The sequence below is a fragment of the Ascaphus truei genome, chromosome 12 (assembly GCF_040206685.1).
Source record: "Ascaphus truei isolate aAscTru1 chromosome 12, aAscTru1.hap1, whole genome shotgun sequence".
Taxonomy (NCBI): domain Eukaryota; kingdom Metazoa; phylum Chordata; class Amphibia; order Anura; family Ascaphidae; genus Ascaphus; species Ascaphus truei.
The window spans coordinates 33331643-33354299 of record NC_134494.1 but is presented as its reverse complement, the minus strand read 5'-3'; the positions used below and the strand labels follow the sequence as shown (position 1 = coordinate 33354299).

General features: G+C 44.5%; 1 protein-coding gene across 2 annotated transcripts; it reads right to left on the bottom strand.

The window, feature by feature from the left end:
- Positions 1-1323: 1323 nt before the first annotated feature.
- Positions 1324-21717, bottom strand: LOC142464106 (astacin-like metalloendopeptidase). Of its 2 annotated transcripts, none has more exons than XM_075567265.1 (13): positions 21354-21717; positions 18811-18835; positions 17691-17780; positions 15467-15589; positions 13835-13952; positions 13102-13280; positions 12239-12320; positions 11341-11468; positions 10852-10967; positions 8099-8327; positions 6672-6790; positions 2969-3191; positions 1324-1563 (listed from the first exon to the last, which is right to left on the bottom strand). In XM_075567265.1, exons 1-13 carry the CDS (start codon positions 21453-21455, stop codon positions 1550-1552), a joined length of 1548 nt encoding a protein of 515 aa, XP_075423380.1. In that variant the 5' UTR covers positions 21456-21717; the 3' UTR covers positions 1324-1549. The 2 variants fall into 2 exon arrangements, with proteins under 2 accessions (XP_075423380.1, XP_075423379.1); XM_075567264.1 differs by lacking the exon at positions 15467-15589 and adding an exon at positions 15591-15725 and having other exon boundaries at positions 21354-21709.
- Between the last annotated feature and the right edge of the window lie 940 nt (positions 21718-22657).

The window sequence follows — 22657 nt, the reverse complement described above, 5'->3', positions numbered from 1 at the left end:
CTGCTGAGGACTGGGCTATACAAATATCCTCCATTTTAGTTTCCATACTTTCTGTCCGTTGTGTGAGGTAGTTCAATTCAGCTCTGAGGCCACTTATTGCGGAGGTCAAATCCTCCTGGAAGCCCTGTCTCATTTTAGCAAAAAGCTGCTCCAGGTTCTCCTTGGTCATCTCTCTATTTTCTATGTCCCTGCTGCAGCGCGTGTGACTGCTCGCGGGTTGGATCTCCCAGCGCACATGCTGCGGCGCCATCTTGCGAGTCATCGTTGTGCTACGCTGAGTTGTTGTGAAGAACATAGAAACGCTCTGGTTTTGAGACTTTTTCCCCTTCCCAGCCATCTCCTGGATGCAGGGTGGGTTGCTTCCCCTAATTTGGGTTTAATTCTTTAATGGTTTGAGCTCTATCCTATTCTTTTCTTTCGGCAGGTCTCAGAAGCTACTCTTTCAAGCGACCGTGCCTGGTGATGTCACCGGAAGTCTGCTCCTGCTTATTCTAAGGCCGCGCTTATAGTCCTTGCGACAGCGACTCTGATGTCACGCTGCAGTCGCTGAAAAATAAAATTTATTGGACTTCCAGTGATCGTGACCAAGCCGTCGCTCCGTCACGCCGACGCGTCACTCCTACTAAAAGCGCACGCGACGGATTCAATACATTTGTTTTGAAGCGACGTCACAACGCCGGGACTATAAGCTCAGCCTAAGTCCCAGGACATGAGAAATTTGCTGGATGGGCCTGCTACAGCACCGACAAAGTTTATTGCAGCAAATGCCGCCGGTTCACCGGGATTTACTCCGGCTGGTGCTGAGGAAAGTCAGCACATCAGCCGCATCCAGCCGCGTCCCCTCCGTTCCCCCCCCCCTCCAATCCGCGCGCAATTTAAACATCTTCCCGACCCTCTAGCTGCGCCTGCTGTGCCCCTATGCTTCCCCGCTCCCCCGCTTACCTCACTTCAAACCTTCAGGGGAGTCGGGGAAGCCGGGGAAGCCGGGGAAGCCGGGGAAGCCGGGCGCTCGCTTGACTGTGACGTCACCGACGTCACGCGAACGAGCCGCTTCCCAACGCTTCTCCACGCTGCCGCCACGCATCCTGCCGAGCGGCATTTGCTCGAATAAACTTTGTCGCTACTGTACGTCCTTACTGTCTTGGAAAATAAATTCAACTTCACTTAGCCGCCACAATTTGAGATTTAACCAAGGTTATTGTGAAGGAATCTTTTAACCATTAATAAAAAATATGACCCTCACATTTACAAAAACACATTTTCTTCCATGGTCTGATCCATTTGTAGAAAACAAATTCAATGCAATATTATTAGTTCAAACATTATAATGTGCAACATTTTAATGGGCATCTCTATTCGTGACTGTTCGCATTACATTGTAAATCAGTAAATATTTTTGACGTGCCCATAATGTTTAATTTGGGACAGGAAGTTTGTCCAATGATAATTTCCGGGACTATTATTTGCAGAATCACAAGTAAAACGTTAAGAATTGGGGGAAAAGAACTGTAATCTGGAATTCCATCCAATCCTCGGCTGACTCTTGAGTTTATGATGATTTCACTGTTAAGAGAAGGACATAATAGTGAGGGCACATTACTCATATAAAGAAACCTCCAACACCCCAATTCTCTCCATGTTACGTAGTGCTCTTATTGTAGCATATCATGTGTCTGCTATCTGTGCCGGGACTGCCCACTGTCACCACCTTTTTGGCTAATCCACACCATTACCACGACTTAAAGTGCACGTTCTTCAGGATCAGGACCCTCTTCCCTTAACGTGTAATGCTCTTATCTCTATAGGTTCTCTAAGTGCACGAGAGAAAAAAAGATCCCAGTAAGTATTTATTAACAAAATATATTTAAAGACAATAAGTAGTTAGGAATTTCTTTATATTAAAGATATATGTGCCACAAATCAGCTTTGCCCTGAGTCAACGTCATGTCCCACATGACTCACTCTGGCCAGACCCCATCAGCACACAAACATTAAGGACTATAATAGGTTTGCACGGTGATGTGTTCTGGATAGAAAGAGTCACTCGGGACATGGGGTGGCACCAGGCAACTTTAATGTAAAAGATCTGCTAGATACCTACTATGATGTAAGTGGAAATATTCTTTTTTTTTTTTTAAATATATTTTGTTTACTGCTTACCGGGATCTGCGCTTTTCACTTTGGAAACCTTCAACTTTTAAGAGAGGCCGTGTTTGGGGTAAGCAGGATATTTGGAATCAAACTGCACAGTATTGTTTGAAGGACCTGATTATTTGGGGAGATTAAGTCACATCTCGTGGACTCACATTTAAAGGAATCTATAACTCTATTATAGCTGATCGTATTGAATCATTAGATGTTGTGCCTGACACAGAAACCTGACTAAATAAAAATGCAGACCCAATTCTATAAGCTGCTATCCCAACCCTTTATTCTGTGATTCAATGCCCGACAGGACTGCAGGGATGGTGGGTGGCAATTTGTTTTAAAACAAATTGAAACTTTAATGCCCTTTCCATGCCTGGGTCAATGATAAACTCACACAATTTGGTCAACAGGTCCCCTGTACGTTGAGTGCTCTGGGCCTGACACAAGCTGTTTGCTCTCCTACCTATAAAAGTGGCCACACCATTGATGTTATTTTCCAGACTGGGTTACAAGTCTCTGACCTAACGACAGGCCCATTTGGTCAGATCATTCCATTTGGTTCTCAATTGGAACCCAACTCTATAAATTGCTTTTTGGGTTTTGAGAGAATTATGTTCTTTGTATGTTTTTTCATATACGCTATATTCTACACACTGTTATAAAACTAGCACTGGATTTTAGAAGTGTTCTTTTATCTCTGTGATGCATGAATATTTCTTGGTATTTTCCATTTTTGGACATGTATGCTTTGAAGTTCTGTGTGCTTCATTTACACTTTAGTAATAGAATAATACATTTGGAAAAGCCCAGGTATGCTCACCAAAATAGTACGTAGCCTTATAGCCAGGCTTGTTCACCCAGCTATCGCTGTGGAACTGAACCAGGAGCACATTTCCTGTGGAGATGAGGCCTGGAATCGACATATCCCAACAGAACTTGCCCAGCAACGGAGAGCTGGATCTGCTCCCGTCCTTGATAATCAGGTAATCGTAAAGACACGAGCTGGAAAACTCCAGCTCGAAGGCAGTAAAGTTCAGAACTATCTGTAGATAGAGGATGGTACTGTGTAAGCCCGTAGAATGGACAGAACACAATTCAGCTAGATAGAGGATTACTAGGGTTCCTTCTTCAGACCAGGGGACTAATATGCCAGAGAAGGGACCATGGTAAGGTTTGCACTCTTTTTTTACCGCTAGATAGCAATTGAAGGTATTACTTCTAACTGTTTGCAGAAGAGAACAAATTGACCCATATCGGTTAGTTAGGCCTTGGCTGTCCCACCTCTAAGCGGTGGGGGGGAGGAACTATTATTATCACTAGGGGGAAATCATGTGCAGTGTGTGTGTATACAAAGTAAGAGTGCAGCATTGTCATTTTGTACTTCCATGTTCAGTCCTCCTTGTGCCCTCGCTCTATCTTCTCCCCCCCCCCATCCCGCACCGCTAGCTCCGCTTTTGCATAAATCTCGTTATTGAACATTATTCCCACTTATTTCCTCTCTTATCTATTTTAATTTGCCAGTTAAGGACTGGATTAGCCAGTTTGACAGCCCTGGCTCATGTCCACTAATCACATTTCAGAAAACTCTCTGATACATGAAACACTCTTTGAAAAAGTCCATAGCCTGGACGAAACGCGTTAGAGTGGTTGCCTGATGTTTGCTGCTAGCGATCAATAAAGTTTTTTTAGACATCCATGCGTTGGCTGCTGAAGTTGCTGTGAACCACGGACCATCCTACCCCCTTCTTACTGATACATGAAACAAAATGGTAAATTTTTCTGCAGACCATGGAAAGAGTCTGTTTAAAAGTAACATTGACAGAAATCTGTTTTTTGTATTACTTTATATCACAGATTGAATTATTAAATGAAAGTATACGCTCTCTGCTGGGTAACACTATCTCATAAGAGTAATGTGAGGAGCGCACTCACATCCAAGGGAATATAAAAAAGGGGAGAGAAATACACATATAGTATAGTGCAACAGAGTACTACGATGACAATCGATTGTGTGTGTGTGTGTGTGTGTGTGTGTGTGTGTGTGTGTGTGTGTGTGTGTGTGTGTGTGTGTGTGTGTGTGTGTGTGTGTGTGTGTGTGTGTGTGTGTGTGTGTGTGTGTGTGTATGTATATGTATGGCTTTGCATCTCATCCCAGCCTCTGTCTAAAAGCTGTGTTTAAAACAGCATGCATTGGCTTGAGGATTTGCTTGTGTAATACGAGCTTGAGACAAAAGGTGGCACTGAGTGCTCATTTGCATGTCATTTCCCAGAATCCCTTGCTGCAGTGGAAGCACTGTATGCTGGGCGATAATGGGGAAAGACAGGGTTGCAGACCTGTCTAAGACATGCAAATGAGCATACAGTAATATTTACAGTTGTATATATATATATATATATATGTATATATATATATATATATATATATATATATATATATATATATATATATTTCACTCACATTTAGTGTGAGCAATGTAAGCCTTGTGGTTATTAGGAGAGACCACCTCAGATGATGGTTAGATTATATAATAGAGGACACAGGAAATAGTGCAGATAGCTTTATGACAAAATATATTTTAAAAAAGTAATAAACTACAAACATAAGTTGGGTGCAAGCATTGGGGCCACCCTGGGTCAGACTGTGGTGAAAGTCCAGCACTCCCTCCTTCTCTGGGGATCCACCCGTGGCGGCCGTCCACAATGGAGTTTGCAGGGAAGGAAGGACTCAATCCTTTGCAGACAATTCCTCACAGTAAACCAAAAACTCAGCAGTCCTTCTTTAGTCTGTGATGTTCACCCTACGCATTTCGTTCTTTACAGAACTTCCTCAGGGGTCATGTTTTATGTCCTCCATCTTCTTCTCCTTATTATCGTCTAACTTCCAGCCACCGAGGGTGGATCCCCAGAGAAGGAGGGAGTGCTGGACTTTCACCACAGTCTGACCCAGGGTGGACCCAATGCTTGCACCCAACTTATGTTTGTATGTAACTTTTTTATATATATATTTTGTCATAAAGCTATCTGCACTAATTTTTATGTCATGAGATTCTCCTCCCCACATTCCTGATGGACATCATCATCTAACCATCCTCTGAGGTGGTCACTCCTAATAACCATAAGGCTTAGGCCTCGGGCATGGTCAGCGCTTAGGCGCTGACCCCGTGCTGAGGCATGCTGCTGCTCGGCACTGAGCCCCTGCAGCCGCAATGAGAGCGACTTTAGCAGGGGCTCGCGCACGCTTCCGCACACTTGCGGAAGCGTGTATCTCACGAGTCTTGAGATTTTCCTGCTTGCCGGAGCGCAGGGCCGGTCACGTGAGCGGTTCGCCCAATGAAGGCGAACCAGCTCCGTGATGTCACTAGCCCGCCCCCAGACCCGCCCCTGACACGCCCACGGACGGCACGCTGTGTAAGGCCAGGGAAAGCACCGCTTTCCCTGAGCCTCAGCTCGCCTCCGCACTGTTTTGGGCAGTATGTCCCAGGCCTTACATTGCTCACACTAAGTGTGAGTGAGATATATATATATATATATACAAGGATCAAGTGCAAATGTATATATATACAAGGTGTATATGCAAAAGTGTATATATATATATACAAGGATCAAGTGCAAATACTGTTTACAGTAAAATGAAATAAAACCAAGTGGACACACTGGTGGGGGTGAAAAAGAAAAAGGTATAAATGCAGTCCTTTGATGGCTGTGGCTCCTGATGGATTCAATCCAGGTCCTTAAGAGTAATGCGAGCAGAAGGTCAGGAGCGCACTCATATCCAAGGGTATATAAAAAAGGGAAGAGAAATACACATATAGTGCAACAGAGTATGATGACAGCCGAATATATATATATATATATATATATATATATATATATATATATATATATATATACACTAAGTGTGAGTGAGATATATATATATATATATATATATCTCACTCACACTTAGTGTATATATATATATATATATATATATATCTCACTCACACTTAGTGTGTATATATATATATATATATATATATATATATATATATATATATATATATTCGGCTGTCATCATACTCTGTTGCACTATATGTGTATTTCTCTTCCCTTTTTTATATACCCTTGGATATGAGTGCGCTCCTGACCTTCTGCTCGCATTACTCTTAAGGACCTGGATTGAATCCATCAGGAGCCACAGCCATCAAAGGACTGCATTTATACCTTTTTCTTTTTCACCCCCACCAGTGTGTCCACTTGGTTTTATTTCATTTTACTGTAAACAGTATTTGCACTTGATCCTTGTTGTCCTAACACCATCCCATAAAATATTTCATAATACTCCATAAATATAGGTTAACACAATATTAATTGTAAGAGCAGTTACTCTGTTGCTGTGTTTCTGAAGTGTGTATTTTCTGAGGTACATGAGGGGGGTTTAATTAGTTGGGCAGCTGGGCCTTTTACCCCCACTGTTACAATTCCTGTACAGATCAGTCAGACTATAGTTTGGTTATCTTTGGGATAAGTTAATGTGTCCTCACCTGATGTCCTGCTGGAGCCCATATAGTAGAGATGCAATCCACTAAATTGGGGTATAGATTGGGGTAACCAGGAGAGAAGATGGTCCCATTGTCGTAGTTATATGTTCCACCACAATTTGCTACAAAGAACACGGAAACACTGCTGTGAAATGAATGGATAGTCACAGAATATAGAGGGGACACAATGTTTCAATGACCAACTCCTTCAGAAGATCAACATTCTAAAGTTGTATTAATGATGGTGTGCGATACTATTACAAAACATACAGATGCAGCGGCCGTTATTCGAACAAATCACGGCACTGTTTTCATGTGTGCTGCTGTATTCCACGCGGCATTAACGTGTCCAATCGACCCAGGATCCCACTTCAGACACCAAATGTAAATATATAATTCTGTTATGCCCATCCACGACTGGAAGCTCTCCCTGGAGATTTGTCTGTTCAATGTGTGGATAGAGAGCAGATGCAGGCCAGGTGTCAGCAGTTTGAATAAGACACATGCAAGCTCTTGTATCAAATCACTAGACTACTTTATTACAGATAACACAGAGTTATATAGCCAAAAACAGTTCTAGAGGTGTTTTTTTGCTGAAGTGTCTTAGAGGTATTCGCTGACATTCTACCTAATTTATTGCTACATAGATTAAATATTGCTTACATTTGTGCCTTTTACTTATTTCTAGGGAGTTAGGGTGGCAGAGAGAGGGAGTGTGGGAGTATTAAGGAGTAAAGCTTTGTTTATAGAAAGCTAACAAGCTCACATTCTTTCCTTATCTTCAAGGCTGCAAGTTATAAGAGACTCGCCAGGCCACCTGAGCAAGTCTTAAAGCAATACATGCATTGAAAGTAAAAACTAGGATAATAGGAGACAAAATGGTTACTGAAATATAAAATGGCTACTGAAATATACATTAACACCCGTGTTTATCGCGGTTGCTTTGTTTGAATTTCATGGATTCTGTTTGTTTGTGTGCAATGAAATTCAATGAAATGAATGAATTGGAATGTGCACAGTATATATATATATATATATATATATATATATATATTATGTATATGCTGTGACTCATCCCTTATCAATGGCAGATAATAAAGCTGCTGCTTGTATGAATAAAGTTCCTGGCACCCATCATTGCATTACCAATACCAAGCCTGCACGAATCCCGCACCCTGACAAGGTAATAGAGTCTGAGTAAGCCAATTAATGAGACACTGATGTAAACTCCTTAGGATGCTGGACAAGGAGGGTTACATATGCATCTGTTATAACAGACTTTGTCTAGTCACAGTGTCTGGTAAAGTAAATATATGACTCTCTGTCTCTGACTGACATTCAGAATGAATCATGGAGATGTAGGCAAACACTGCAGATCTCACTCTTCTGTACTGCAATAACATCTTTATAGGACCCACGTTACAAAGTACCTGAGCTATAGGTTGCCTTGAAGTCAGTGGTGGCTGTGAATGCTCTGTCACTGACCATCTCCACCAGCATCACATTCCCAGAAGCCACCAGCAGAGGGAGCGCCTGGTTTCCACAAGCCCTATCCAGTAACACAGGGGACATTGTGCTGGCTCCATCATATACTGTGATGTAGTCCGAGGAGCAGCCTGCAGAGGGCTGGACATCCAGTGCATCAAACTGCAAGACAGCCTGGGGGGGGGGGGGTCAACATCATTTGTAATGTTTAGAATATGCTATATGTTTATTCTCTCCACCGGGATGTGCTAATAAATGCTCTTCATATCTACATGTACATTTTTATAAGATATAGAGGTGCCATATTTACTAAGTAGTGCTACTTTATAAGACACCTGTCATATTGCAAGACACCTTAGAGTCTATTCACTTGAATGAGCAGGAAAGGAACATATTTACAAAGTTGTACTGGAAGGTGTCATATGAAGTAGCAATGCTTAGTAAATATGAACCACTGTGTTTTGCATTTTGTTATGAATATGACTGATATGCAATGGTCTCCAAAATAACATACGCATTGCTCCGAATGTCATATATAAACTGCGTGACATGTATGTATGTGCTATGTATCTTTATGTTTTACATTGCTCTGCATGTAGCAAAGATATACATGGATTGACCTGTTACAGATACATACTGCATTACAAGGCATGTGGGGAGTTATTTTACTCTTTTTGACATATCACATGAGGTATATAATATTATAGCGCATATCATTGCCGCGTTTTTGCCAACATGTTTGTGCACAATCTTGTGTTAACACAATGCGTTCACCCTGGCCTGGTGGGAAAGTATCAGTCTAAGGAACTCGCTAAACACATTATATACATTTTATAAATGAACTAGCTGATATACCCGGCGTTGCCCGGGATGTAATGTTCTCGCTCCCCCTCCCTCCCTCTCAACTCCCTTCCACTCTCTTCCCCCCTCTTCACAGCTGTTCAGAGCTGCGCCCCCCTCCTCCCAGTGTTCACAGCTCAGATTCCCCCCCATTCAATGCTTTGTTGCACCCCCTCTCCCCCTTCAATGCTTTGTTTCCCCCCTCCCCCCTTCAGTGCTTTGTTTCCCCCCTCCCCCCCTGTTCAAGCTCCGTCGTCGTCGTCGTCCCCCTGTTCACAGCTCCGTGCCCCCTGTGTGTTTGGCAGCTGAGCTGACTGAGGGGGGAAGTGTGTGTGTCAGTCAGTCAGTGTGTGTCAGTAAGTGTGTGTCAGTCAGTGTGTGTGTGTCAGTCAGTCAGTGTGTGTGTGTGTGTGTCAGTCAGTCAGTGAGTGTGTGTCAGTCAGTCAGTGAGTGTGTGTCAGTCAGTGAGTGTGTGTCAGTCAGTGAGTGTGTGTCAGTCAGTGAGTGTGTGTCAGTCAGTCAGTGAGTGTGTGTCAGTCAGTCAGTGAGTGTGTGTCAGTCAGTCAGTGTGTGTCATTCAGTCAGTGAGTGTGTGTCATTCAGTGAGTGTGTGTCAGTCAGTCAGTGAGTGTGTGTCAGTCAGTATGTATTTATGTGTGGGCTCCCCCCCTCTCTCCTGACGCCCCCCCCTCTCTCTCCTGACTCCCCCCCCCCCTGCTGACTGGCGGGGCGCGCTAGTGTCGGCAGCGGGTGGACAGGTGAGGCGCTGCTGAGAGAGGGTGGTCGGAGGTGGGGCAGAGGCGGCTGTCGGCGGCGGTGGTTGCAAATCGCACAGAGCTGTGTCGGCGGCGGGTGGGGAGGAGGTGAGGCACTGCTGCGAGAGGGTGGTGGGGCAGAGGCGGCTGTTGGCAGAAGTGGTGTTGTCCTTCCCCCCCCCGCGAGGAGCTGTGTCGGCGGCGGGTGGGGAGGCGCTGCTGACAAAGGGTGGGGGGTAGTGGCGGGTGTGAGCAGAGGAGGCTGCTCACGGTGTGCGGTGATGGTCAGAGGCACACGCGGTCACGGTGTGAGGAGGCTGTGAGTGTGCGTGTGTGTCTCTTCTCCCTGGCTGGCTCCTCCCTGCCTGGCCCGCAGGCCAATGAGCTGTCGAGCAGAAACACACACACAAACATTATTTGAGTCTTATATATATAGATACACGACACCCAAAAATATTTTTCACCCCACTTTCAGCAAAAACTGTTTTCCACGCTGAGGTCAGCTTCATTCAGACAAATGCAGTTACAGTCTTCCCCAGCAGAGAATAAAGCCCCACAGCATACTGATTTTAATTAAGCTTTTAGGAAAAAGAGGTCCTTTTTATTTTAAAGATGCACAAAAGCCGGCCCTCTGATCCTTAACATTCTTAAATGGGAGAGATCCTATAGGTTCTGCATTATAACGCAGCCAGAGAGAGAAGGCTGAACTCAGGAAGTAAGGTCATCAAAGTAAGGCCAGGTCCATAGTGCCTTCGCCCGTGCGGAGGCGCGCACGGCCGTGACGTCACCCGCCTGAAGCGGGTGCGTTTTTTGGCCATTGTACGCATGCCGTCCGTGGGCATGTCTAGGGGCGTGCCAGTGACTTCACGGAGCTGGTTCACTCTCATTGAGCGAACCGCTTACGTGACAGGCCTGTTGCGCCAAGAAATCAGTTTGAACTGATTCCTTGCACAAGCGCGCACGCTTCCGCACGCACGCCGCATGGACGGGAACACTGCCTTAAGGCAGTCTATTCGCTCAGCGTGCCGACGCGTCCGCACAGTCTGCAGTACCATGGCCCCAGCCTAACTCTAACCGTAAGCAATAAGAATGTCACAATTCACCTTATTGTTGTTGACTCTTATAAGCCAGAGGCAGCTGCTTGCGCTGGAATATTCAGAGGTGTAATTCTTTGAATCCAGAGATCCACTGGTCCCAGTTAGCAGGAAACTGCAAAGTTCTGAAGTGAGAACATGAGACCGTAAAGGATTTTAACATGAGCAGCACACGTGGGATCAGTGGGGTAATGTACTGTGTGGAGGACAGATTTTACTGCTGGTAAAGGACAATAGATATGATAGAAAGAACAGGAACGACTGAGAAAGGAAGAGAAACATAGCGAGAGGGGGTGAAAAAATTGTATCAGTTAAGAGGGGGAGAGTGGAAGAGGGGGAGAGGGGGAGAGGGGGAGCTGTGCGATTTCGAAACACAATGAAAAGTGAAAGCAAAGAGAGCAAAAAAGGACAAGTGCAGCGCAGAATAAAAGTAGTGACAAGAGGTAGAAGTGCACTTAGTTCATGTACGATTTAACTTACAAATTTTAGGTCACTTACTGCAGTTATACATCTTATTAATTTTATATACATCGAGTTGACTCAGTCCATATCTCTGTCCAATATCTACAGAAGGCTCAGGTTTGGGTACCAGGCTTGGCTGCCCAGTGGTGTTGGAAAATGAATATCTGTAAAGTCACACACAGCTTTAATAAAGATCAGTGACATTTGAGTACAATATTTGCAAAAGGAATTAAATTCAGATTACTTCGAAGTTTCAAGGAATGTGGTCATTCTATCAAAAACCCAACACTTGCTGGCCTCAGCTGTTAAGGATCTGGTGTGATCAGTGTTATAAACATCAAGATAATGCCCTGAGGTGCCACAAATGTACGGATTCGGAGAGCCTGTCCTCAGACTCTGACATACCAGTGTTTTGGAAATGAGACCCCATAGAGACCAAGAAGAAGCGTTTATACATTGTAGGCAACAGGCTGACACCTCCAGGCCCCAGAGTTTCTAGGTTGGCTTTCAATGTAAATTCTAAATTAATTTTTAACTCTCGTTCTTGAACCATGCTAACTAAACACAACCACCATCTAATATCAGCCTACAGTATACATGTCGGACCATTTCTGCCGGCTCAATATTGCTGCATTGGCCATAGCGTCATCCACACAAGGTATCGCAGTGAAGTCATTTAGAACATGTATCGTTCGTGTTAATGTTTCAATAAATGTAGGTGTTAACTCAATATGTTGTGAAGCTCTCTTCCCAGTGCTGGACAAGATCAGATCCAACCAGATGATGTAGACCACAATTCTCTTATGTACTGCTCGTGCCTTATTTGATATATAGCGGCCTATGGGTGCATTTTTTGGGACCCATGGGCTGTAATGAGACAGAATTCACAAGAGCGGAGATGTCCTGTCCCCAAGGATCTCGTGATCTCTCTTACCTGCCGTAGTGCATTACCGAAGCGTAGTCATAGACAAGGCCCAAGTTATCTGTGTCAATTTTCTCAAAGTTGCCCCAATCATCTGCATTATAAGACCAGAAAGGAATATAAAGGCTAAAACAATATGTAAAACAGAGGGGAGTGAAGGCCACATTGTAATTTAAATTCTAATTCAGCCTAGAAGGTGCCGTCCCCCTTACTAGGCCCAAATAGGTATTTTTGCCCATTGCCATATTTATCATTTTATACAAGAAATATACCTGCCGCTCAACCAAATACAGCATACATGTATAATGGCTAATATTCACATGGTGCATAAAGGGAAGATAATGGGTATCAGTACAAACAATGGTTGATTGAGAGAAATCAGCCCAAAAAAGAATCCCTTAAATGTTGCACTCATGGAAGACAACAGTTGGGTGGGAAATGTAGTATCCCAGGGTCTCAATAACCCTTCATGGGTCATTCATATTGAATTGCACAATACATATTGAGGGATATTGAGACCCTGGGATATTATATTCCTCATTTATATCATTTACAATATTCCTCCTGTCCGCCATTTTGAACATACTAATAACATCATCAAAACTTAGGTCAGGTGACTGCAGCTTTACAATCACAGCTGCCTTGTTGTCAAACTTGGGCAAATTACATATCTTATACTTATTTCTGCTGCTGGACATTTTGTAGGATTTTGGGAATGTCAGATACTGTATGACTGATTTTTCTTTTCATAGGTAGCAGTTTTGCTGCAAGGTTTTTATAGGATTAGGGGACTGCTGGACATTTTTCTTGTGGGTGCATCTTTTAAGGTTTTTCGTCCGTTGCGAAAATGTATACAATGTAATTGGTGCGCTTACCCGCCGCGATATACTGCCACATGACGTCCACGTGGGCGTCTCGGTCACGCCTGCTTTGCTCATGGTAAAAGCCCAGGGCGTGCTGAATCTCATGCTGGATAATTCCTCTGGATACACAGCCGTTCTTCATCACTGATACAAACTGACCTCCGCCAACCTTTCCGATGTAAGACCAGCACCTGAAAGAGTCACAACAGAGCTGAATCAGGCACCATCTGAGCCTCACTGATACTATAATACAGGGGTCCTCAACTCCAGTTCTCGAGACTCTCCATCATGTACGGTTTTCAGGATATCCCTGCTTCAGCACAGGGTGGCTTAATCAGTCTCTCCTTCAGCATAGACTGACCCACTGATTGAGCCACCTGTTCTGAACCAGGGATAGCCTTAAAACCTGTCCTGTTGGGGGGTACTGAGAACTGGAGTTGATAACCCCTGGTAAAATGGATAAACAAAGAAGATTATTTATGGGAGATACAGAAGCAATTTCTACATGCTTCTCCACAACCTTAAACCTTCTGTGTATGTAAAGTCCAGGAACAAAAGAAAATGGCAAGAAACCCCGAATAAATGGCACCCTACTGTGGTTTAATGATGGACGTGTTTCAGTACAAATACAATGTATACCTTCAATGCGTTGCTGTTCCTTTTGGCATTGAAGATGTTACAAAATAACGAGAGCTTCATTGGTCCAAAGCAACTCAAACTCGTAAAGGTTCAACGTGTGACTCACCCACTTCCAGAGCCAATGTCCAGATAGTTGGCTTCTGTTGAGCGTTCCACAAAGTGGACACAGGTCAGTGTTGTGAAGTCCTGCAGGGCTCTTGTGATCAAGCTCTTCTCATCATCAGCTGAGAATGAATGGAAGGTCAACAATAGTAGTGTTGATACACCCTGTTTGACCCATTAAATGCTGGGGGAGCTCACAGTGCCCTGTTATTTATTTATTTCTTTATTAAGGAAAATGTTAGTGACGTTTAAACACAGCATTCCACTGACTTTGTGGACATGATTTTCCCAGAGGGTATGAATTTCTACAATAAGGGTCAGAAACATAGTGCTTCAACATGGAAAAGGTGGTTGAAGCATTGTACTGTCACCCAGCAGGGGTGGGGAGGGATGGGTCACAGAATAAAAAAGAAATAATGTACAGAAGTGAAGCACAGGTGAACACTACAGGATTATGGGCAGGCCCGTATTTACACAGAGGCCTACTACAATAAAGTCATTAGCTGTTAGGGGATTACCATTTCGTGGTACTGATGAATGCTTGGGCAGTTTACACAATGGCAATTACAGCTGCAGCGGCCGTTATCCGATCATTTACCTAGGTGGATCATGCACCGTAGTGTTTGGTGGTCCGAGATGGTCCTCTGCACACTAAATGACCCATCGAATTAATACAGCGGGGTCCCTGCTGTCTTAATCCTACCGGGGTCTACCTGTCTGTAAGAGACGCGCAGTAAGAGATAGGCTGAATCAGTCACTCTACCTGCGCGCCTCTCACAGGCGATCGCAGGGGTTTTATTTAAATTCTAACACTACAGTATTGTAGCAGGGGGTCTCCAGAGCTGAACTGCATTGATTTCAGGTCTGGGGACCCCCTAATTCCCGAGATACAGGTCCCGTTATGGGGTTGCCGGAATCCACGCCATGTAAAAATCCTGTGGGTCACGTGACCGTGGGATTTTCACATTGAAGGAGATACTGACACCCCATAACGGGGCCTGTATCTCGGGACGTAGGGGATCCCCGAGGCTGAAATCAACTTATTTCCGCTCAGAAGACCCCCTGCTCCCACACACTAATATCAAACACCTCCCCAAATAAAAAATCATTACCTTAGCGGGTAGCTGCTAATGTAATGAAGCTGCTTACATTTTATTTTTATTCATAGTGTGCGTGAGCAGGGGGTCTCCTGAGCTGAACAAAGTTGATTTCAAAGAAACTGGGGCAAGAGCAGTGCAAAAAAACGCACCACACTGAGCAAAGAAACTGCATTCTTTTGAAAGCAAAGGCCTTTTTTCCTGAGAAAGATCTGGTGCATTTTTTCCTTTGCTGTTCTCGGCCCACTTTTGCAGGAGTTTCTTTATTTCCCTGAGTTATATTAAGCACATTTACAATGGGTGTGGTATGTATGTATAATAACACAATTATACAAGTAAAAGAATAATTCATAGGAGTCTCTGTCCGCCGAACAGTTTGGTGCCAGAAGAATTGTTTAATTTGAGGGATTTTGTGGCTTAAGGGAACATTTTCCAACTGGATCTTTGTTTTTCTTGGCCCTGTTACAGTAGATTATTTAGAGGTACTTACTTATGCCACTGTGCAGTTTATCTTTATATAACACACTTAGTTCACTCACTATGACAGTTTAACATGGGTGCGCTCGCTGTGGCCAAGCTGCAGTCTGTGGTTTTATCCCTCACGGGGGAGGTTTGGCCTTCATTAGCATGATTACGGACACCTGTTGCTGCCTCCACACTCACTGTAATCAGAGGAGAGTCTGTAAGGGACATTGACAGCTTCATCAGCAGATTTGGTCCAAAGGCAGTCAGTACACTGTGTGGCACTGAGCCCACGGTTCATGGCTATGTCTCCATGGTACAGTTTCATAGTGCTACCTGTCAAGATAGTAAGAGTAGGTTAGAGATAGAGTCCAACTATTCCATGTGTCCTGTACTCCTGGTGACTGAGTGCTGTGTGTGTGTGTGTCCTGTGCTCTCTGCTGCAGGATGCTGTGTGTGTGTGTGTCCTGTGCTCTCAGGAGCAGGGTGCTGTGTGTGTGTGTGTGTGTGTGTGTCCTGTGCTCTCTGCAGCAGGATGCTGTGTTTGTGTGTGTGTGTGTGTGTGTGTGTGTCCTGTGCTCTCCGCAGCAGGATACTGTGTGTGTGTGTGTGTGTGTGTGTGTGTGTGTGTCCTGTGCTCTCAGGAGCAGGGTGCTGTGTGTGTGTGTCGTGTGCTCTCTGTAGCAGGGTGCTGTGTGTGTCCTGTGCTCTCAGGAGCAGGGTGCTGTGTGTCCTGTGCTCTCAGGAGCAGGGTGCTGTGTATGTGTGTGTGTGTGTGTGTGTGTGTGTCCTGTGCTGTCAGGAGCAGGGTGCTGTGTGTGTGTGTCCTGTGCTCTCTGTAGCAGGGTGCTGTGTGTGTCCTGTGCTCTCAGGAGCAGGGTGCTGTGTGTCCTGTGCTCTCAGGAGCAGGGTGCTGTGTATGTGTGTGTGTGTGTGTGTGTGTCCTGTGCTCTCAGGAGCAGGGTGCTGTGTGTGTGTCCTGTGCTCTCTGCAGCAGGGTGCTGTGTGTGTGTCCTGTGCTCTCTGCAGCAGGGTGGTGTGTGTGTCCTGTGCTCTCTGCAGCAGGGTGCTGTGTGTGTCCTGTGCTCTCAGGAGCAGGGTGCTGTGTGTGTATGTGTGTGTGTGTGTGTGTGTGTGTGTGTGTGTGTGTGTGTGTCCTGTGCTCTCAGGAGCAGGGTGCTGTGTGTGTGTGTGTGTGTGTGTGTGTGTGTGTGTGTGTGTGTGTCCTGTGCTCTCAGGAGCAGGGTGCTGTGTGTGTGTCCTGTGCTCTCAGGAGCAGGGTGCTGTGTGTGTGTCCTGTGCTCTCTGCAGCAGGGTGCTGTGTGTGTGTCCTGTGCTCTCTGCAGCAGGGTGGTGTGTGTGTCCTGTGCTCTCTGCAGCAGGGTGCTGTGTGTGTCCTGTGCTCTCAGGAGCAGGGTGCTGTGTGTGTGTGTATGTGTGTGTGTGTGTGTGTGTGTGTGTGTGTGTGTGTGTGTGTGTGTGTGTGTGTGTGTCCTGTGCTCTCAGGAGCAGGGTGCTGTGTGTGTGTGTGTGTGTGTGTGTGTGTGTGTGTGTCCTGTGCTCTCAGGAGCAGGGTGCTGTGTGTGTGTCCTGTGCTCTCAGGAGCAGGGTGCTGTGTGTGTGTCCTGTGCTCTCTGCAGCAGGGTGCTGTGTGTGTGTCCTGTGCTCTCTGCAGCAGGGTGGTGTGTGTGTCCTGTGCTCTCTGCAGCAGGGTGCTGTGTGTGTCCTGTGCTCTCAGGAGCAGGGTGCTGTGTGTGTGTGTATGTGTGTGTGTGTGTGTGTGTGTGTGTGTCCTGTGCTCTCAGGAGCAGGGTGCTGTGTGTGTGTGTGTGTGTGTGTGTGTGTGTGTGTGTGTGTGTGTGTGTGTGTGTGTGTGTGTGTCCTGTGCTCTCAGGAGCAGGGTGCTGTGTGTGTGTCCTGTGCTCTCAGGAGCAGGGTGCTGTGTGTGTGTCCTGTGCTCTCAGGAGCAGGGTGCTGTGTGTGTGTCCTGTGCTCTCAGGAGCAGGGTGCTGTGTGTGTGTCCTGTGGTCTCAGGAGCAGGGTGCTGTGTGTGTGTCCTGTGCTCTCAGGAGCAGGGTGCTGTGTGTCCTGTGCTCTCTGGAGCAGGGTTTTGTGTGTGTCCTGTGCTCTCAGGAGCAGGATGCTGTGTGTGTCCTGTGCTCTCAGGAGCAGGATGCTGTGTGTGTCCTGTGCTCTCAGGAGCAGGGTGCTGTGTGTGTCCTGTGCTCTCAGGAGCAGGGTGCTGTGTGTGTCCTGTGCCAATTTATACTTCCTGGTAATTGACAGCTGATGTAATTTTACCTTTGTTGTACTTCAGTATTTGAGTGAAAATATCCTCGGCATCATCTATTTCGTCCTTATATTGAGCATGGAGTGGATGAACTGGGGGATCTGGAAAATGCATCTAGTTTACAGATTATCTGGACTGTGAAAATGGTAACATGATTCAAATCAATATGAAAGATAGAGAATGAAGTCCAGCAACTTGGGATGCCCCTGCAAGGGGTCAAGTAATGCAAAAAATATCAAGGATGGGTGCTAAGACAAAAAATCCAGTCAAGGAGTAGGGATCATGAAAATATTATGTCAAGCACACCAAAAATAAGGAGAAATTAATAAGTAACAAAAAAAGGTCATTTAATGACTTAATGTCATGGTAGAATCCAACATTTCAGTGCAAACAAGCACCTTCATCAGGGATGAATTCTTGATGAAGGTGCCTGTTTTTACCGAAACGTTGGCTGCTGCCATTACTTTTTTGTAATGTTTTATCCAGGTCCCAAGTGCACGTTCTCCCCTACCATATTTAGAATAATAATAGGCTGGATTCGTGTAGTAAATCGAATCCACCAAAACGCAGTTCGTTAATGTATACATTTAAACCTTAAGATGGGACATTATACATTAAAAGGATTAGCAGCCCATCTCTATTATGCAATTTACAATATCTAACAGTTCCCAGAATCTCTGTAACTTCCTTTGGTGCCCAAGCTCTTAGCCACGCTTCTCACACTCTCTGGAACAGTCTGCCTTGTACAGTGCGAGAGTCCCCCTCTTTGGGAATCTATAAAAACAGGCTCAAGACCTACCTGTTTACACAGGCATTTAATTAATGAAACACAACCTATCTGGGATTTAATAGCTACTGTACAGTACCGTCCCATCCTGTATTGTGTATCTCCTTGTGTTTGGTCTCATTTATAACCTTCATTTCCCCCCCTTTTTGTAACTGGGAACTGCTTTCAGTTCCATTGGGAGGAAAGCACTATATAAAGAAAGTTATTATTATTATACTACATGTGAAAAGTGCTCAATCTCACTTTAACTCCAGTACTCCAGTGTATAAAGCCCCCCTATAGTCACATCAGAGGCAAATCTCTATTAACTATCTCTATTAACATATACCAAGCAATCTACTTACCATATCTGCTGTTCCATTTGGGCAACTGTGGAAAAAAAAAAAAGAAGTTGTAGAGTTGTAACACTCTGGGCCTATCCTAGTAGCCTCGATAAGTTTGCTGCTACCTCACAAGGTTTGGCATGTTTTCGCCGAACGGTTTGTCATCTGTGTTATCACGGTATTCAGAGAGAATCTGAAACCCTCTCAAACCGTGCGTTACTGTAGGAAAATGCCCAAACCGTTCGGCGAAGCAGCAAAGTGATCTGAGAATTTTTTTCCAAACTCTCCCCCTGTGATATTACCGCCATCTGAGCTGCACAGGGAGACCCGCTTCTCCCTGCACAGCTCTCGCAGGCAATCGCATTGTTTTTGTTACAATTTGAATGCTAGTGTGCGTGAGCAAGGGGTTCTCCGGAGCAGAACTGCGTTTATTTCAGGTCGGGGGACCCCTTGCTTCCCAAGATACAGGCCCTGGTATGGGGTGCCGGTATCTCCTATGCGGTCACGTGACGCGGAACATTTAAACATTGCATTGGGATACCAACACCCCATAAGTGGGCCTGTATCTCGGGAAGCAGGGGATCCCTGGACCTGAAATCAATGTGGTTCTGCTCCAGAGACCCCCTGCTCATGCACATTAGTATACAAATGTCAATAAAAACAGCTTCATTACCTTAGCAGCCAGCCGCTAAGGCAATGAAGGGGTTAAACCTGGGTAGCCTGTTTATTGGGCAGAGGGGGTGGATGAAGGGGCTAGTTGCCACAGGGTGGGTGTTTAAGCATACCAGGTGTGTAGTGGGTGGGTTTAACCCCTTCATAACCTTAGTGGTACTAGCCTCTAAGGTAATGATGGAGTTAACTCCTCCTACAACTCCCCCCCCCCCCCTGCAAGGCTTAAACACCCACCACGGGCCAAATACCACCTTCACCCACCCCAACTACCCACAATAAACCGGGCACTGGTAGTTAACCCCATTCATTGCCTTAGCGGTTAGCAGCTAAGGTAATGCAGCTGCCTGTTAATGTATTTTTATTGCATAGGATTGAAGCCGGGGGTCTCCGGAGCTGATATTAATGTGTATCAGCGCTGGAGACTCCCGGCATCAATCCAAGGCAGGAAAAATGCATTTTTTTCATTGAATGAAAGTCCTGCTCTCAGATCCCAACTCGCCACCCTAGGGCTGGCGAGATGAAATCTTTGATAAACCTACAATTCCTGAGCTCCGATTATCTCATCAGAGCTACTAAAATAGCCGAAATGTATCGAAATGGTGCTATTTGGATTTTTTCAGCTCCCTCACGATATGTTTGGCCAGGAGCTAGAAATCGTGAGAAAATGTCTTCCCCGCACGATTACACCAACTCATCGAGGCTTTCTGAATAGCTACCCAGCAAATTTTTGCGAGAACTGCTCAAAATCCTCTATGAGATGGTTATCGAAGCTACTATAATTGGCCCCTTAGGGGCCTATGCAGAGAGCAGCTCTTTTAAAAATTGGCGCTTTTAACCACTACTAGATAAAATGCCGTGAATTTACCTCCGTATGCAGAAAGGAACGCTAAGTTACATTATTACCATGCACGCATATGGAGAGTTGAAAACAGAGAGATTCGCGCTGTAGAAAACAGCTTAGAAAAAAACGGATATCGCCGCTCACATGCACCTTCTTGCCAACTTTTGTTGGCGTGCATACTTGGAGGAAATCTCTCCATGTTTTTGGCGACATGCGCCACAAAATGATGATCGCCCCTTCCTGCATACGGCGGTTTGAAATAGGGTAGAAATATAGGTTCGCGCCAACAGCGCGGTGCGTTTTTTAAACAAAAAAAAAAATTGGCGCTTTTCTCTCTTTTCCCCTCTTTCGCGCCATTTCATGCATTTCTGTTTAAAAATTTCCCTTCATCCTGGCGATATACCGCGCATCGCTGCTTTCTGCATAGGCCCCTTAGACTCTGAATATCAAGACAATGTTATGATGAATAACCTGTTTTAGGTCAATGAATTAATTTCAATATTAATTATAATCTGCACCATCCCAATAAATGTTGGTGTATTTCTATCCCCCTTTTCAGATGAGTGTAACACATCTCATACTTTCTATATGTTGAGGGACATTCAAAGATTGTGTTACAGGTGATAAGCTTAAGCAACTAGTGACTCTCACAGAAGTTTGGAAATGTATTTTCTGTCAATAGCTTCTTACCACTCTGCAGTGATTATGGATTATTCTCTTAAATAACTCACCATAAACATATTTCAGCGCTCCTGTTATCCTTTATGTCCCACCTAATGTATACTTGTATCACTTCCCTTCAACTCTCACCTGTTCTTTACAAATATGTTTTATATGTAATACCTATTTGCATTTATTTAATTGAGTCCAATAATGATGCACAGAGTAAATGGGAACACATACAAAGTGTATTAGGATAAGAACTCTCTTATTTGGCGTCGGGCATGAAGCAATTGTTCACACTCTTTTCACTGTATGTTCAATAACTAAGTCAAATCGAATCTCGGTGCAGAAAGTAAGGGAAAAAACTAGAAATAATTCTTCCACTTACCGGGAGAGGAGTAGTCCGTGTAATGAGGTAGAGCCACAGAAAGATCAAACATTTGGTAACTCTGCGAGTTATTATCCCATATCTACAATACATCAACGTCATGATGTCTCCCAATTACTGAAAGAAAACCAGCCTTCCCTCCCTGATACTTTTATAGCAATAACCGTGATGATTTAGTCCGGCCAGATTCCAGTTCCCAAGGATTGGTGACCTTTGTGATAAAGACACTGGGAGAGTTTCCCAAACGTTGTTTCACTGTTTGTTTTCTTAAATACAAGCTTTTAAAAATAGAATTGCTGCTTTTCGCAAGTCATCCTATTTCACGAGTAAGTCTTTGGTGTCTGTAATAAATTGAATTTACTACTTAGTGAAGATAGAATGATGTCAAACACTGAACAGGAGAGACGCCATATTGTCTCTATATTCACATATATCTGCTTGGTATACATTTAGTTAACGAAAATTAATAGATGTAGGAAAAACATGTGAATGTGCAGTATTACAGTCCAAGGCTCAATAGATAAGAACAGAGTCTAAATTAGAACTAGAAAGACATAGTACATCACAGGTTGGAAGACAACCAGGAATTTAGGGGGGATATCATGTTAGAAAAACAGACAAGGCCAAGAACGGGTCATATTCGTTAAAATATAATGAGGCTATATAACAAAATCAGACAATTATATATATATATTATGTTGAAATTATAGTTGAAATTGGGTAAACAAAAACAAGTACATATATGAACTTTTCTGGATGTCCGGAAACTGGGTATAACTGTGCTAGCCTGTGTGTATTGAATTCAGAATTACTTGGAACTTACAGTACACTGACTAATTCTCCATTCATAACTTGTTGAGATGCCTGCTATGATGCCTGTAAAGAATGATGCTGTGATGCTGTACTCTATATTTGTCTCTGAATAAATACTGGAACAAAGAATTTGCCCCATGGACTTATTGCCTAAGGTGACAACCCATATCTTTAAGATAGAGAAGGACCTATCCTAATTGGCGAGCCAGTGCCTGAATCAGTGACCCACTCAACTGATAAGAACGGAGGAGAAGAGGTGATCCACAGGCGGGGTGAGTTCTTCCTCCCCCATCATCATTCATTGTTATTGTGAGTACGTGGTCAGATCAAAGAACCTGATGTGAATAATCTCAAGGAGAACGGACGGATATCTTTACTCAAATGAACTGCTCGGTGGCCACCAAGACCGAATGCAATCAAAGAGAGACGCTCCTGGTGCGGTGAAGCCGAGGGCTCAAGAGGAGTAGTTTGTGAAATGTATGTGAAAGGCT